Source organism: Cololabis saira, chromosome 4 (genome assembly GCF_033807715.1).
Source record: "Cololabis saira isolate AMF1-May2022 chromosome 4, fColSai1.1, whole genome shotgun sequence".
NCBI classification, from domain to species: domain Eukaryota; kingdom Metazoa; phylum Chordata; class Actinopteri; order Beloniformes; family Belonidae; genus Cololabis; species Cololabis saira.
This window is the reverse complement of record NC_084590.1, coordinates 37,521,359-37,538,085: the sequence shown is the minus strand read 5'-3', so window position 1 is coordinate 37,538,085 and position 16,727 is coordinate 37,521,359. Positions and strand designations below refer to the sequence as shown.

Genomic DNA, 16,727 nt, shown 5'->3' with positions numbered 1-16,727 from the left:
TTTCACCTTTGGCAGTTACATCCGTGAAAGTGGTTTTTGCATATTTAATAAAGTCATTCACTTGAAGCCAGCGTTAAAATCATTGTGCTGTGGTGCTCTGTGATTAATTGCACGTCTCCTTTTTCCTGCAGGATCCCGTCTGCGCCAGGAGGACTCCCCGCCTCGGATTGTGGAGCACCCCTCTGACCTGATCGTGTCCAAAGGGGAGCCTGCCACACTCAACTGTAAAGCAGAGGGGCGGCCGAGCCCGACGGTGGAGTGGTACAAGGATGGAGAGCGGGTAGAAACGGACAAAGATGACCCACGTTCCCACCGCATGCTGCTTCCTAGCGGCTCGCTTTTCTTCCTTCGCATCGTTCACGGACGACGGAGCAAACCGGACGAGGGCTCCTACATCTGCGTGGCCCGGAACTACCTGGGAGAAGCTGTCAGCCGCAATGCATCCTTGGAAGTAGCATGTGAGTCAAATCTCTGTTAAGTTGTTTTGCTTAAAGGAGCTTGAGGCCGGATTGTGGCAGGATTTATGAAAAAAATCTGTATACATTTTAAGTTTTCTAGTAATAATGTCAGATGAAGCGTTCCAAACCCAAAAGAATGAGCCCTCTAGTGTATCTCTCCTTTGCCTTGAACAGGCTGTGTGCTGCAAAATGTGCTGCAATTCGGTCCCGAATTTCCCGCGCTGGGCTGCGGATGTGACGTCACATGACGCTGCATGCGCGTTCTCCCCGTTCTCCCGTGCCGGCTTCACTGTTGGCTGCAGTACCCCCGACGGCCGTCGTGGTGAAGGGTGGCGCTAGAGAGTCTCATTTCTTAAAAGGAGCCTCAAGCTCCTTTAAATGGGATAAGACTTTGGCTTGTAAATTCTCAGTATTGCTGCTGATGAGGTAAGAAGAGGACTTGCCATTCAGCATTTGGTCTTTTTTTTGTGAACATCATTCGTAGGAGAAAATAGGACTACATACTGGTGGGAACAACAATAAACAAATCAAATATTAACTTGAGGCAACTGCAATTATGCTATTTTTAAAGTTGATTTCATCCTGCTTCCAATTTTGTCTATTTCCCACATCCATAATTTCCTGTGGTTGAAAAGGGAACTTGTTATGTAGTGTAACATAATGATTTGTAGAAAGCTTTTCAGCCATGAAGTTGGTGAATTTGATCTAGTCTTTGCTATGGGGAGTTTTTTGAAGTTGTCTGCAGATGTTTGAGTTGGACATAAAGCTGCTGTCAGTCTATGAGAGGGACATGTTGGCATGGCAGACACAGGTCCCTCACAGGTGAGTGGGGGTAGAATGACAGACACGGTTCCTGATGGACATTTAGCTCAAGTTGTCGGGACTGTGTCCGTGAATGCTGACAGGCAGAACCTGAACTGCAGATCAAATTACCTTTGAAGATGAGCCTCCCTCCCAGCAGGCTCCGGCTGGGCTTTCCACAGTGGCTCCCAGGCATCTCCAAGTGCCCATAAGGTGGAGTGGAAAGTCTACATGGTCTTTTGTTGTTTTGGCCTGTTGGGTTCATGGAAAGATCTTCATGATATCATATCATGAAAGTAACAAACCTCTAAACTGTGGCGTTTGCCAAATCCACCAGCAATTTAGCAAAATGGCCAGCTTGGCTCTTTCACTGATGCAAAAACAAACAATTTTCTAACTAAGGGTCTGACATTTTTAGGAACAATACAGAAATAATCCCTTCCATGTGATTGCACATTGTAAATGTATTTTTTCATGTGATTACAATGACAGCGGGAGTTTGTGATCCTTGGCAAATGGAAATGGAGGGGGTTGTTTTTTACCTCTGCTCCAGTTTTCTGTACTCCAGAGGGCCTCGCCTCCCAGCAACCTCTAGGTGCTAACTGTGTGACAGCAGCTTGATCTATTGATTGCTGTCAGAGGGCTCTCCCAAGCCTAAATGAAAATTCATGAAAAATTGATGAAGTCTCCAGATGATTTTATTTTTTCCCATCTCACACCATTTCTGGGTCTTTCTTTTCGGTATTCGATCCTTCTTTATCATATGACATGGGATGAGTAGCAGAGAGGGTTAAACGGAGGCATTTCCTTCTCAAATAGCTTAAAGGTGAGGGGTGAGAGGTCAGCAGAGATGGGGATAGATAGATGGGGAAGAAAGATCACACATTTGAAAGGGAATGTCTGGAGTAAATGTATCATAAAGGTACAGATTTTGGGGCTAATTTACTTATAATTTTTAAAATTGTACACAAGGACAATGAAAGTGACCTCCATGGTGTGCGCCGTCAACACAGACTCACAGAACGTAGGCTAATCTAAAATTCACTGTTTGCTAAATGCTGTTCATTAAATCATGAAATAAATGTACAGTCCTAACCCCTAAGTCAGTGTTCCCCACTACCCTACATGTTTTAGATGTTTCCTGCCACAGCACACCGGATTCAAATGAATTCTTCAACATCAGCTTGTCACCGAGGTCAGCACAAGTCTGTTAATGGCCCAATTTATTTTAGTCAGGTGTGTAGGAGCAAAACACAATACAATATACATGTAAAAACGACTGACTGCTTTCCAACTGACAGCTTTTGTTGGCTTTTCTAGGGCCTAGCTTGTTTTGAGACCTGTGTTACTATGGTGACTCTTTGTGTTTTCAGACTCAACACTGAGTGAGTTAAGTTTGAGCGCAGCTTAATGAGATTCTGGAGAAATTTGTGGCTTAATGGCAGAGATGAAAACAGCCATTGTACTGTTATTATTTTATAGAAAAAAAAGCAGTTATTAGAACTGCAATATTAAAAGTTCCTTCATTACAAAAGTACCATATTGTACTCAGTTATAGGTTGGCACTGCATTTCATGTTATTAGAGTACAAGAATTTATATACAAATTATATAATTATGAACAGCTCAAAACCCTCCTGAGGCATTTTGTTAAATTTTACAGGATAAGAAGGAAGAAAGGAGATTGACATATGGGGGTGATATGTTTCAAAAAGACTTTAATGACTTGTTGCAAATTTAATGGTAGGTAATCCAGTGAATATTGTGTAGAAATGTCCTGATATTGATTTATTGGAGTGGTATCTGAGCCAGTGAAGTATCTGGCCGAGAGCAACAAAATGGTCAGTGCAGTTTTCATTTAACATAGCTCAACTGCTGTTATGCCATTTAATTGTCCATGTACAGTCCTTGTTTACACATCACACAGTCTTGTTTCACTTTTTTGTAAAATTGATATTAGAAAAATCACATTTTCACATAACAATATGAATTTATCACCCAATACATTTTGGTTTTGGCAGAAAAAACGACTCAGATCACCCAAAAAGACGAAGGGCTGTTTGAGCGCTCAGTGCGTGGCTTGTTTTTGACCCTGGGCTCTCTGAGCTTCAGCCAGATCTTCAGGGGGGCCTGGTGGAATAGGATTTCTTTTTTTTTTTAATTTTTTTTTGGGGGGGGGGGTAAATCCCACTGCATTGGCTTTACTGCAGTGATTAGCTTTATCAGGTCCTGACATCCGTCTAGTGATTGTAAAGCCAGAGCTAATCGCACAAGTAGAAGCAGCATTTAAATCCATATCCATTTTGAACTGGATTTATGGTGTGTTTTGCACCCCCCCCCCCCCCCTTTTCTTAGTTTCTTCTTCTGCTTTCCCTTCACACTCAGTTGTATCGAACACACCTTTGCCCCCCCCGCCGTTCACGAGTGGTTGAACAGGACCCCGGTGAGATAATTGAATTGCAGCTCTGAAACAGATTGAACTCGGTCTCCACTGAGCAGAGTGGCGCTGCTGCATGCTGGACCCCAAGCTGGGCAGCACTCACCGCTCTTGCTAAGGTGGAGGGAGAAAGAAGAGGGGGAAGAGGTCTCAAAGAGGAGCTTCTGCATTATTAATAGAGGCCAGATTGCGCTGACTTGACTCTGTCTTGACTAGACTTAATCCTCCAACCATGTCTCCTTAAAGTGTTAGATGTTAGGCACACATTGCTGACAAATTAATAGACAAGAGCATGAACTGTGTGAGCTGTCCTATGTTATTTAGGTCCACATGTGCAGGATATTACTAAGAAATAACGTTGCAGCATTGGGAATAAGAATTATTTACAGCTATTGTTTAATTGCCGATAGTTCAGAAAGTGTGTTGCCAAGTGGATATCTGAGAAGACTGCTTTGTAATCTTTTTGTCTTCAGAACTGACTGCAGGCTAACTCTGTGGGATGGACACTTCTGTACTTCATATAAGTGAATGTGTCCCCTTTTCCCTTTTCAGAATGAACTAGGTCAATGAGCAGCTTCATAAATCATTGTGAAAACTGTGTCAGAAAATGTAGCTGCAGTCAAACTTGCTGAATAAATTGCTCCAACTGTGAATCTCTGTGTATGTAAGTGTGACAAGGCACACCTGGGGCGATAGGATCCCAAGAAAAATGTTAATTAGCCCTATCTTTGCAGGTGGATGTGTAGCAGAGATACATAGTGCTCCAGATATGCTCATGAACTGTAGAGTGAACAGGTACAGTTTTAATTGTGCGTCAACAGTGATTCAGACCCTATGACGTCTATTCTTTGTGGTTGCATTAAAACTGCATTAAAACGATCTAATCATCAGTGGGAGGGGCTTCTTAAATAAATGAAGACATAGGATCTTGAGGTTTTACATCCATACCCTTGCAGCTTTGTTCAGTTTGTAACCTTTAAAAATGCAAATGACTGAAATGAAACAGATGTCTTGGGTTAGTTCTAAATGCCGCTTGGAATGGGATTGGATGACTTTTAAAAAGGTCCTTTGATATCATCTAATGTACCACTTTTGCAATTAAGTGAATCGTTAGGTAGCATTTGGTACTCGTACAACAAGATAATTAGTGGGAAAATAGGGTTGGGAAAGGTGTGAGTGGTGAAGAGAGGAGGAGGGTACCAAGCTGTTCCTGTTGTGTCCAGCATGAGGAAAAAGCTAATAAAGGGAGAAGCCAGAAGTAGAGGGCCAGGTGGAGAGTGAGGCTGAGCTACACTGCAGAGCCGTTCACAACACCCCGGACTCATTATTCCAGTTCAGAAATGAGAACATGGAGTGACAAGTGCACACAAACAACAGACACTCATATATTCTCAGACACATGTACACAAACACCTGCCCTCATGCTTGTATAAACCCCGGTGGGCTGAGGTCTAATCTGCACTGAAGTCCTTGAGAAATAATGAAGGGTAATGAAGGAAGCAGCAACAATGCAGTCATTATGGCACATTAATGCTGCATACTGAAGTAAAGATATGAAACAGTTTCAAAAACTGATATTTTTGCATATGCAACCTTTTTAAGAACTGCATCATATTACATGTTTTACAATTTACTATTACCTTAAGAAAAACTAAGCCAAATATAGAAATATTCAATGAAAAACTGTGCTCATATCATGATGAATCGCTGTAATTGTCAGTCACCTTTTGCAGCCATAACTTGCTGTAATTTGTCTAAATGATCATATAAATGTATCAATTCATGGAGGAATTTTGTCCAGCTCTTTTTCACTGTGTTGTAGGGGTGTAACAATATATCGTGCCACGAAATTTCGCGATACAAAAACGTCACGATACGTGTCGTGGAGGTGACAACCTGTATCGCGATATTATGTTATTAATATTAATCTATTGTGTTGACTAGAAACGCGCATCCGACCGCGGCCGCGGCTGCGCGGACCAAAATCTTCCTCCGCTCAGGAGAAAGTAGTCCCGTTTTGCGGTCCTGTTTTGAGCTCTGAACCTTTACTGATGTAAGTCTGGTGTAGAGTTAAGCCTTACCTTATTAAATTAAACCTTTTTGGGGTCGTGAGTAGGATAAACACGGAGACAACTTCTGCGAGAGTTTGCGTGTACTTCAATGTCCGCTCAACAGCGTAGGATTTCAGAACATCAACACAACACCTAGTGCTGTATCACTCCGCCCAATCTAAAACATACTAACAACTGATATACTGACTAGTGTAATTATAGTCCCTGATTTACAGAATATAAAGAATATATTTACAAAATAATGAACCCTGAATTACCAAAATAACCTTCTTAACAAAAATGAATCTCCTCTTACACTTATAAGGTGAGCAGGAATAAAACTTTTTATGATGTAAAATTGTATGTATTTATTTACTTGTATTTATTTATTCAATTTTAGTTGTTAAATTTCTGGAAAAGAAAAAAGTCAAATCATACATGAGAGAAACTATTCAGTTTGTGGCAAAATATTTTTATTATATGAAACTGAAGATCATAATGCAAACCTGACATTTACTTTTAGTTCAGTTTGTGGAAAATGGTTGGCCTGGCTTTCTCTTTAAAACTTAAACAGTTATAAAGCATTACAAACTGTAAAAATAGTGCAAACGCACAGCATTTGTTTTGTATTATGTGTCTTTCAAATAAAAGACATTTTTTTCCAGTTATATATTCCTCATTCAAGGTTGTTAAAAAATACTGCTATAATATCGTATCGTATCGTTATCGTGACCTCAATATCGTGTATCGTACCGTATCGTGAGATTAGTGTATCGTTACACCCCTACTGTGTTGCTCGAGTCATTGTGGTTTGTGGACATTTGTTAACACACACGTCCTGCCAGAACATTCATTTGGGTTAACACTTTCTCCCTCAGCCACTCTGTTGGAGATATGCTGATGTGCTTGGAATAATTGTTTATGATTAGCTTTATTTAGACAAATAGCAAAAACATTTAACCCGAGAAAACTTTGGTTTACAAAGGAGTCTGTGGTTGACTGAAACACCTAAAGGTGTCTGAGTCCTGTAGCAGCAAAACGAAGCTAAATCAACATCACTTCCCCATCTTCTGCTTGGCAGCCCGTGGTTCTGGTTATGAGTGGTTTGTGCTGGTTATGTTGTTTTCATGCTAAACATGGTGCCGTCCATCATGGCAAAATAGCTCAATTTTCCTCTCATCTTTCCAAAGGATATTGTTCCAGAAGCATTGTGGTTTGGTCATATGCAACTTTGCAAACCATGCAATCATGTTCTTTTCAGAGAGAAGCAGCTTTCTCTTGGCAACTTATCGAAAGAAGCCATAATTGTTAATTCTGTAATTGTACCCTGGCAAACTTTCACATTTAACATACAAACCGAGGTCTGTAGCCCTTAGGGCTTTTATTGTTGTTTGTTTGTTTATTAGTTTTTTGCAGTTTCTCTGTGCACTGCATTTTCTGACCTTGTGGGAAGATTGTCAACTCTCCGAACTGTTTTCCAATTGTGAACAATAATACCCCTTTCCCATTGATGAGCCGCAGAATAGTTTTTCTAAAATCAGTGCTGATGTTTTTCGTTGTTGACAATGTGTTACACAACCTTAATGCTTCAGCAACAGCCAACTGCCAAACGGGCTGATAATCAGTGAATGAAATGCATTTATTAGAAACACCTACCATTTAGCATGTTGACACGTGGAAGCGGAAGTGATATATTGCTTTATAGTCCTACATTTTGGTAAATAACTAATAATCTTGTTGTTGATTTGAGTAAAGATGACATTACAGTATGATTTTTTTTTTTTTTTTTTTTACTTTTTACTGGCATCCATGTGACTTTTTACTGTCACATCCACACACTCAAATTCCCCACACATGCATGTTATGTCCTGAGACTAGGAATGGGCGATATTTTACCGTTCACGATATACCGTCAAAAAAATTCCTCACGATAAGAATTTGTCATCTCACGGTAAAAACGATAAATTCCCGTTGATGATGTTTTTGTGTAAATGTGATTTTTGGAAGGAAGGAAGGAAGGAAGGAAGGAAGGAAGGAAGGAAGGAAGGAAGGAAGGAAGGAAGGAAGGAAGGAAGGAAGGAAGGAAGGAAGGAAGGAAGGAAGGAAGGAAGGAAGGAAGGAAGGAAGGAAGGAAGGAAGGAAGGAAGGAAGGAAGGAAGGAAGGAAGGAAGGAAGGAAGGAAGGAAGGAAGGAAGGAAGGAAGGAAGGAAGGAAGGAAGGAAGGAAGGAAGGAAGGAAGGAAGGAAGGAAGGAAGGAAGGAAGGAAGGAAGGAAGGAAGATAAATAAATTCCAGTTGATGACAAACATGGTGGATCTGAGAGCGAGATAGATTCATAGTTAAAAAGGTGGAGTTGAATTGGTATTTTTTTTATCGTCATTTTTATCGTTATCGGGATAAATGCCAGAAATAATTGTGATACATTTTTTAGTCCATACCGCCCATCCCTACCTGAGACTGCATTTTTTTTTGGCCCAGCTATGACCTACCCAACTCTACCCAGGGACGTGGACGGTCTGTGTTGCATCAGAGGAAGCAAATATTTTGCTCTAAAAGGGAAATGCAGTAGACCTTTACACTGGCTGAATAATAGCAGCAGTAATTGTGCCAGGTAGAGTTGTGGACGAAGATGGAAAATGTGCTGAGAAAGTTGTGGTAGGAGGCAGAAAGATGGAGTACTTAAAATGACCCATGTTTAGGATAACCTTTGACTGTCTTTCTCAGCCCATTAGCCGTCATCTTGTCTCATTTTCTTTGATTCCTTACTTCTCTACTTATACCACCATGTCAGTTTTGAGTGCTCAAACTACATTAAACAAGCATGTGGCGCTCTGCCGTAGATGCCACGGGCGATCACCGGAGGAGTGAGCCGTCAAGCAAAGAATGCTGAACCAGCCACTTCTCACGTCCATTAGTGCCCAGCAAGATGAAGCACCCGTCTCACCGGGTTTTGTTGTTTCTTTTATACACCCTACTCTCGCTCCTTCACACTCTCCTTCTTTCTCTCTTTATAGTGACACTTTTATTGATGGCCTCTCCTCTCTGACAATGCGGGTCTATTGCTTTGTCTCCAAAGCCTGCCTCTGTTTTTCCTCATCTACGCTCCCTTCGCATCCTTGTATCTCATCACCCATGCTGTACAGTGTGGATGCTCGGTCTGTAGGGATTGAAAAAATAAATCTGCATTACCACTGGGTCTATACATTGTAGAAGCTTGGGAGTGTTTTAAAAAGTGAGTTTTTGTCTGACAAGCAGATTAGAAAGAAAAAAATCACCTTCTCTTGCTGCTTTTTCAGCTCTCGTCAGACATCTGAGGATGTAGATTGAGCTGTGTAAATTATTAACATCTGTCTGCAGGCTGATTATTGATTAACTTTAATGCAAATACTTGGGAGAGAGTTTCGCTTTCATGCGTGGATTGCACTTTGATTTCTGTTTTAATGTTGACTTGCACGAATGGTTGAAATGTGTGCAAATCCTGTGCACATTTCAGTTATTCAATAAAGATATTTAATATGTTGAAGTTATGCCCTTTATCACTGATTCATTTTGTTGTTAATTCGTTCTTCAATCAGTTCTTTTTCTAATAAATAAACCTAAGGTTTCAAAGTTGATATTAAACTGTTTTACAGATTTGCTGTTGACCAGGATTTAGCCATATGTTGTTTGATGTTTGATACCACTCTACTGGTTGACAAGGGGGAGAAATGGCACGTGAGTGATAATAATATTAATCAAAAATGTGACCTAAAGTTAAATGCTTCTAGATGGCTGCAAACTGAGGATGGCTTGCATGAGTCCAGGCGGGATTGGCTCCTCTGACCCCTCTAGCACCCTTTGCCCTCTCCTATCCACCCCAGATCTCTGTCATACCATAATTCCTTAACCGAGCTCTCCCCTCCAATGAATGTGTCCCTGTTGTGACTGACCTCCCCCCACCCACCTTACCCTCTCTCAGACCCTCTGAGACTGCCAGGGATGGTAATCCATCATACGGAGCTAGGAAGGAGGTGACAGGGTGGAGGGCTGAAGTTCAGGCACGAGCTGATGTGTGTTTGAATCAAATGTCACTGAAATTGATTCACCCTCGGATGTGTGGAATGCTGGTGCTATTTCTGCGCCATGCTCCTGGTTCAGATGCCCATTATTTCCTTGGTTACGTTCTCACACACCCTTAAACACACATTCATTCACACACGTACATGGCTTTGCTCAACGCCTTGTGGTGTTTGGGATCGATGGTTGAAAGGGTCAGGACTCAGCCAGGCCGACAATTCAGCCTCTTTATTTTGGGTTACAACTGTCACATTGCACACTGGCACTGTGATGGATTCATCCCATCGAATGGTCTTGTGCAAACACACATTTGCACAAGGGCAACAACACACTCAAAGTGCTTAAGGGTAAATGGCTTTTGTGGTTGTTCTTTTAGATGTACAAACATTAAGGAAAATCCCTCCTTAAAGTAACCTTTGGCTGATGCAGGAAATACTGCGTTTCAGCATCGTCAGATTCGGAACTCAACTGTGAGAGGAGGAAAGAAGCTGGGGGAAGGGAGGAAGACAAAACATGGAAGACAAACTGCAAACTGACTGTAGGAAATGGTGAGGGTTCATCATAAATAAATGTGCCCTCAAAATCAATTGGACATCTGTAGTCGCAGGATAGTTTGGTTTGTGTGGATTGCTTTATTAGTGATTCTTTCTCTCTTTAATTATTAGTGCTTTTTTCACTGAACTGTAACCACGCATTAATTTTCTCACCCGTAGATCATGGTGGGGTTGCTTTGGGTCCAGAGATGTTATGATTTGATAATCTTTCCTTGGCGTAGACAGATATTGTGTTTTGCTTGGATGGCTTTTGCTGTAACGGACACCTATCAGTGACCGGGGCCGGCCCTCAACAGCTGCAGACCAGAGTTGAAACCTAATCATTTTGTCTATGCAGTCTCCCTCTCTTTCCGTCTCTTACCCTCTCTCTTCCGCTCTCTTTTCTTCTTCCCTTTTTCCACTGCCCCCCCCCTCTCATTTCCTTTCCTGCTGTTTGAAAGTGATACTCAAAGTATTTTGGTCTCTTTCAAAAGTGAGGGGAGGTAAGATCAAATGTTTAAGAGAGCACTTTGTAAGACAGCTGTGATTCCTGTCCATTTTATAGCTTGACCTTTACATGACTGCACCGCTGCATCCTGTGGGCAGAAGTTTTGGGCCTAGATATGTGTCTAGTTGAGGGTGACCTTGCATGTTTCACAGATAATAGATTTCTATTTCATTGTGTGGTGTATCCTCACGGCTGCATCTGCCCGTGAGACTGATCTGAGGTGGCTCCCTGGTTTGGCTAACATGGAAGATGGAGCACTGAGTTTGGATGTTGGTCATTTACCTCAGCGCAGCAGGATCTATGCCAATCACTCCATTGACAAACAAGTTTGAAAGGTCTATTTTTGATGTGGGAAATCAAAATGTCTGATTTCAGAGACAGGAACTACTTATTTCTTTTACACCTTATACAGTGGGCCCAGGTGCAGTGAGATGACATCACATTCTGAATTAAACTTGGAGCTTTGGTATGTGTGGCCACCTGCTTCTACAGCTGGGAGGATAATTAGCAGCCAGCCACGCTGATTATTAACCAGCCAGACAGACAGACCGGGACACTGACAGACACTGCGCACTGCCAGATATGAGCCTTCACATTGGTTGGCACAGTGGAAAACCAGACCGACTTGCCCAGACCACTTAAGCACTACCTCGGCTAAAGGCCAGATGAATAGAAATCAGGACACCCTATTCAAATGCTAAGCAGAATCTTATCTCAGTGCCACTTGCACGCTTCATGCTTTACACTGTACAGGGCAAAACTATTAACACAAATATAGGAGCTGCCTGTATTACACTTTGTGTTTAGATTGGTGGATGTTAGGTTTATTTCACTTTCGTTGCTCGCTGTGTTAGTGAAAATATCGAGGAGAAGGTGTTAAGGAAAATACTGCTTGAATAGCGTGATTATAAAAAGTGTTGAATTGTGTTTTCAATGAATCCTCTTAATACATCAGTCTTAGCTCAGTAATACTAGACACACAAGTACACACCACCCAGCGAGGCAGAAATGAAGGCAATGAATCATTTTAAGTATTTCTGTAATTGCAGGTATTTGTCTTGGATCCCTAGATCTCCTTATTCCACAGGAAATGAAATCCAATGACACTAAGTCATCCCCACGTGATGGCTGTCTAACTGATGGGTCTGCTCATTTGACTCCACTGATCTCTAAAGGCCATTAATGTTCTCCCATTTCATGTGCAAATCAGGGAATAACACACAACAAAACACACACGCAACAACACGTTGATGTCTGCATTCCCTACACAAGGCAGGGCTCTTAAAGGCACATATGTGCTAACACATACATGCCTGCTCTCACGGCCTGAAGCAGACTCCAGATTCCGTATATGTTGTCCAACTGGCAAGGAGAGTGTTTACCCATTTCAGGCCTAAATGGGCCTAGTAGGGAGAAAATGAACCCCAAGACACCGTATTGTAATAGAGCTGAAAGAACAGCTTAATTTGCCAAGATAAGCCATGCTTAGACATTAAATGTGTAATTTACATATTAGCGCTGCTGCATCTTTCTTTTAAAGGCCCCTGTGGTGTTTGTCTGGAACAAACATGTGAACTGCAACTTTGACATTGCAAGGAATCTATTATGATTGCTTAAAAGAGTGATATCTGAATCATTCTGAGTGGAATCGATTTGCAGTTATGTTGTGATTTTGATCTCTCATTAGTTTAATTGCCTGCTTTGATAATTAATTTATCTTCTTATGCACCACTTTGTTCCGTGGACCACATCAAAACAACTTAAAAAAATCAGCTATAATACATCATTTATTTAGAGAAAGATATAGATGTTCTATTTAAAGGGGACCTATTATGAAAAACATGTTTTTTCTTGCTTTAACATATATAAAGTGGTCTCCCCTCAGCCTGCCAACTCAGAAAAGGAGGAAAGCAACAAAATTCTGAAGTGTCTGTACAGCCGCCCGGATCAGCCATCCAGTCTGATGTGGCTTCTACGAGCCGTTCAGACTCTGCTGATTTTCATTACGTAAGCAAAATGCAAACCACGCCCAGAACTAAACACCGTGTCCTAACTGCATGCGAGTGTCCGACTATCGCGTCGCACTGGGTGACATCAGACGCTCTCTGTCCATCTCCCTCCAGCCAGCTGCCACTTTATTGAGGTTTTTGTAATGAAATGAGGAGGTATCATAGAGATAACTTCTCATTTCAACTAACTGGATCAGCCGTTCCTCATCCATGACTGTTTCCTACAGCGCTTTCAACCGACTTTCGACGCGAGCGACAGGAAGTAAATAGAAGCAGGGCGTCCAACAAATGTTCAGCTCAAAACGGCGCGTTGCGCAGCGCTGCGTCGCTCGCGGCCAGTTAGGACAGTCCAATAGAAAATAAAGCAATGGAAAAAACATGCATCACATGCAGTTAGGACACGGTTTAATAGTGTAAGCAGCCGGCTACTCTTCTGCCCAGAGCGATGCTTTGTGCCCTCCCCTACACGTCATTCAGGCAGCCAATCAGCACAGAGCCTCATTATCATAGCCTCCCCGCCCACTCAGAATCCCACATAGATAATGAGGTTAGAGAATGGGATGATAAAGTCATTCCTCAGAGGCTGAATTTCTAATTTATTTAGAAAAAAACAATCAAAAGCTTGTTTTTATTTTTTTTGTTTTAAAATAGATATTACATGCCATAATAGGTCCCCTTTAAAGAATCTCTGACTCCAGCTAGACAAAACTCATCCATGCCATTTAGCTTAATTCATAGTAGTTCAGGGGCTCATAGTCCAGTTGGACTTTGGGTCCTGATAGGCTGACCTTTGGCCTGCTCTGGAAGTGACCTCCCATTGATTGACCATCATCTGACCTCATGGCTTGAAAACGGAGCTGTGTACAGGTCCATTTGGCCGTCTTGAGACTATTGCAAGCATACACTGCTAATATAGTTATGCTGGTGTTATTGGAAGATGTATGAAAGAAGCCATAGCCATGGATGGCAGGGTTATTCTCGTGTCAGAGGAAGAAGAACACATATAATTTAATTACAAATTAAGGGATATGAGCATATGCCAATTTATTCTGTTGCTCAAGTTCTGTTGTTGCTTCAGTATAACCTCAAAACTAGATTGTTGTCAGATTCATCTAATTTCCTGCTTCACAACTGACTGAGCTCAGATCTTAGCTATATTTTATTTGCTTTGTATTTGATCTTTCTACAGAAGAAAAACATTTTGACAAGACATCTTAAGAAACTAAAGCTGAACAGTTCTACATGTTGTCCACAAGAAAACACTTTTTCTTATATTTTGTATTTTCTTTGTTCATCATCTTTTTGCTCTTAAAAATACACTCTTTTTTCCTCATGTTTTCTTTATCACCCTAAATATTTGTTTTGTTTTTGTTTGTTAGCTATTTCAGTCCATCAGATGAAACACCAACCCCCAACATTATTATATTACTTAATTAGGGATTTGACATGAAAAATGCAGATGATGGCTGGAGATAATGCAGTTGTGAAGAAAAGATATATATTCATATCAAAGTCACTTTATGTGATATGACAAAGCTAACTGACATGTAAATTGAAACCTCAGAATTTCATCCACAAAGCAGCCTGCCACCTCACCTTACAAAAACATCTCTCTTTTTCAAAGTCTTTTCTCAGAAGCAGCAGGCGGATGGTTGGCTCAAGAATGTGACATCATTAACTTCACTTGACTGGCAGACGTTAGACGTGTTCTAACCCCCAGCTGGGTGTCCCTGTCTCCCCATCACTCCTCCTTGTCATGCCACATCTCTGTATCTCTTGCCCCTTCTGCCCTAAAAAAGCTGTCCACAGATCATCATACACTTAAAACTCAGTCAAGCGTGAACAGGATCATGCCTTTGGGGGTTTTTATGCTAAATTATTATTTATATTTTCTTACAAATGTTCAGTTTGAATGAGTGTGTATTTATGGTTTTGGAAGTGTTGTGACTGGCGCTTCCCATGCCCACTACCGCACATTGTCAGGAGTTTTTGTTGTTATCACCAATGTGGCACGTGCTGGTGAGCTCCTTGTGGCGCAACGCCCTCTCTCATTAATCACAAGACCCGCACTGCCTGAAGCTCTGACAACCCACAACCTGGTGGCGTAGTACCTCCCCCCATGTACCCTGAGAAGGCTGCACCATTATTAGCTCATGGGAAGAAGGCAACTCGGCAATGACAGCTGCTGGTAGCCAATTGAACGAACCCCCGGCTTCAGCTGAAACTCCTCCCTTCTCTAATCTCCCACTATGTTGCAGTCTTTTTTTTTTCTATTTTCTTTTTTTCTTTAGCTTGTCTCGGGTTCACAAGTTTTGAAGCATCAGGGCAAAGGTCAGTGGATATGCCAGGTTGTCACGGCAACTCTCAGCAACATCAGATGTCAAGAGAGTTGGCCGACCATGACGGAGGCAGGCGGAGAGCTGTGCTTGCCCAGCCACTTCCTTCTGGAGAGCAGAGGAAGCTGGACAGAAGGGGGGAGAACCATCTTTTGTGAAGCATACTCCAATGCTTCTTTGGCATTGGTCTGCGTCTGGAATCATGGGGGTGGTGGTAGAGGGAAATTTCTGCTTTTGTGCACCCAGCGATAAGAGCTTGTTGGGGTCCAAGTCAGGCTTGTAGCGTGGGGTGCTGGGGCTCAGAGTGTTGCTGTGGTCTAGTTGTGTCATGACCATGCAGCTGAGCTGTCACTTGTCTCTAATTGGCTTCGACCACCCCACAAGGGGCTCAAAGCTCACTGACCCACCCTCTTTTTTTTCTTTCTGTCTCTTCTTCTATCCATCACTTGTTGGCCTTTTTTTTTAATATGTAGAGCCAAAATGTCAGTGTACACATTATAGATGAATCCTCTGTACTATCTTAAAACAATCGGCTTCAGAAGGTGTCTAACTTTCTGTTCTTAATGGTGTGCACCATAATGAGGCAAGTGCCTTGTTAGCAATAGGCTCTAAAAATGATGAGGAAGGCTGCAGTGGACAACTTGATCTAATCCTGATTGGAGACCTGATTGATCTGGACCCTCAGGTCAGCACACGGTCAATACATGGACTGATGATGACATGATAACATGGCCCATCTTTGGGGAATAGAGGAATCAACCTATCACAAAATATTCACATGCCATTACACCTCATATCTGTCCCAACAACAATCCTTGTATGCCATCTTGGCCAAGATACAGCCAAGAGTCTCTTTTACCAAAGCCACCTTTGGTTCTGAACCTTCCAGAGTGCGTATTCTTACTTGGACACAGTAGGATTTATGATGTGTCACAAAGGTCCAGAGAGTCACCCTCCTATGTGCATCCCTGATGATGTTCTAATTGGATGGTTTGACCTTTTTTCACTGTAATTTTGATGTGCCCTTGGTCCTTCGGGGCGGAAACAGATTAAAAAGCAGTAGGAGTGGGCTGATTGATGTGTGCTGTGGTTCATGTGGTTGTGGATGGACATTGGTAGGTAGGTGACAGTTACATATGAGTCTCCATCTGCTAAAGACTGGTACATTTGTTTTAAACCTATTTTTAACTTGATTAGTCCCACTCATGGCTGTGTATAAATGCATTACTGAATGTACAGTAAATATAATAGTATTCTGATATTATTTTCAGACAGAGAAACTGAATGCATGCATATAAATGAGACAAATACAGTATGTTTGTACCCGTTTTTTCGAGGTCTTTTTTCCTGATTTGCATTCATATGATTATGTGTGTACATATATATATTTATGTGTGTGCATTTGAGTCAGGATGACATTTACTTTCCCTATTTCCTAGCCAGAATGAATTGCAGTGTGGTGAACGGGGCTGTTTTGATCCACTGACTGGTGGATCCCATTTTAACCGTGTATGATGCTGGAACTAATTCCTGCATATTT

At 41.8% G+C, this 16,727-nt stretch overlaps 1 protein-coding gene across 11 annotated transcripts in view; it reads left to right on the top strand.

Annotated features, from left to right (window-relative positions):
* The window catches only part of robo2 (roundabout, axon guidance receptor, homolog 2 (Drosophila)), a 302,845-nt gene that overhangs the window by 138,534 nt on the left and 147,584 nt on the right, over window positions 1-16,727 (top strand). For all 11 annotated transcript variants that reach the window (XM_061719674.1, XM_061719672.1, XM_061719664.1 and 8 more), the window contains exon 2: window positions 132-458. In XM_061719674.1, coding sequence (XP_061575658.1) covers window positions 132-458 — 327 coding nt within the window. The remainder of the gene's footprint in view (window positions 1-131; window positions 459-16,727) is intronic.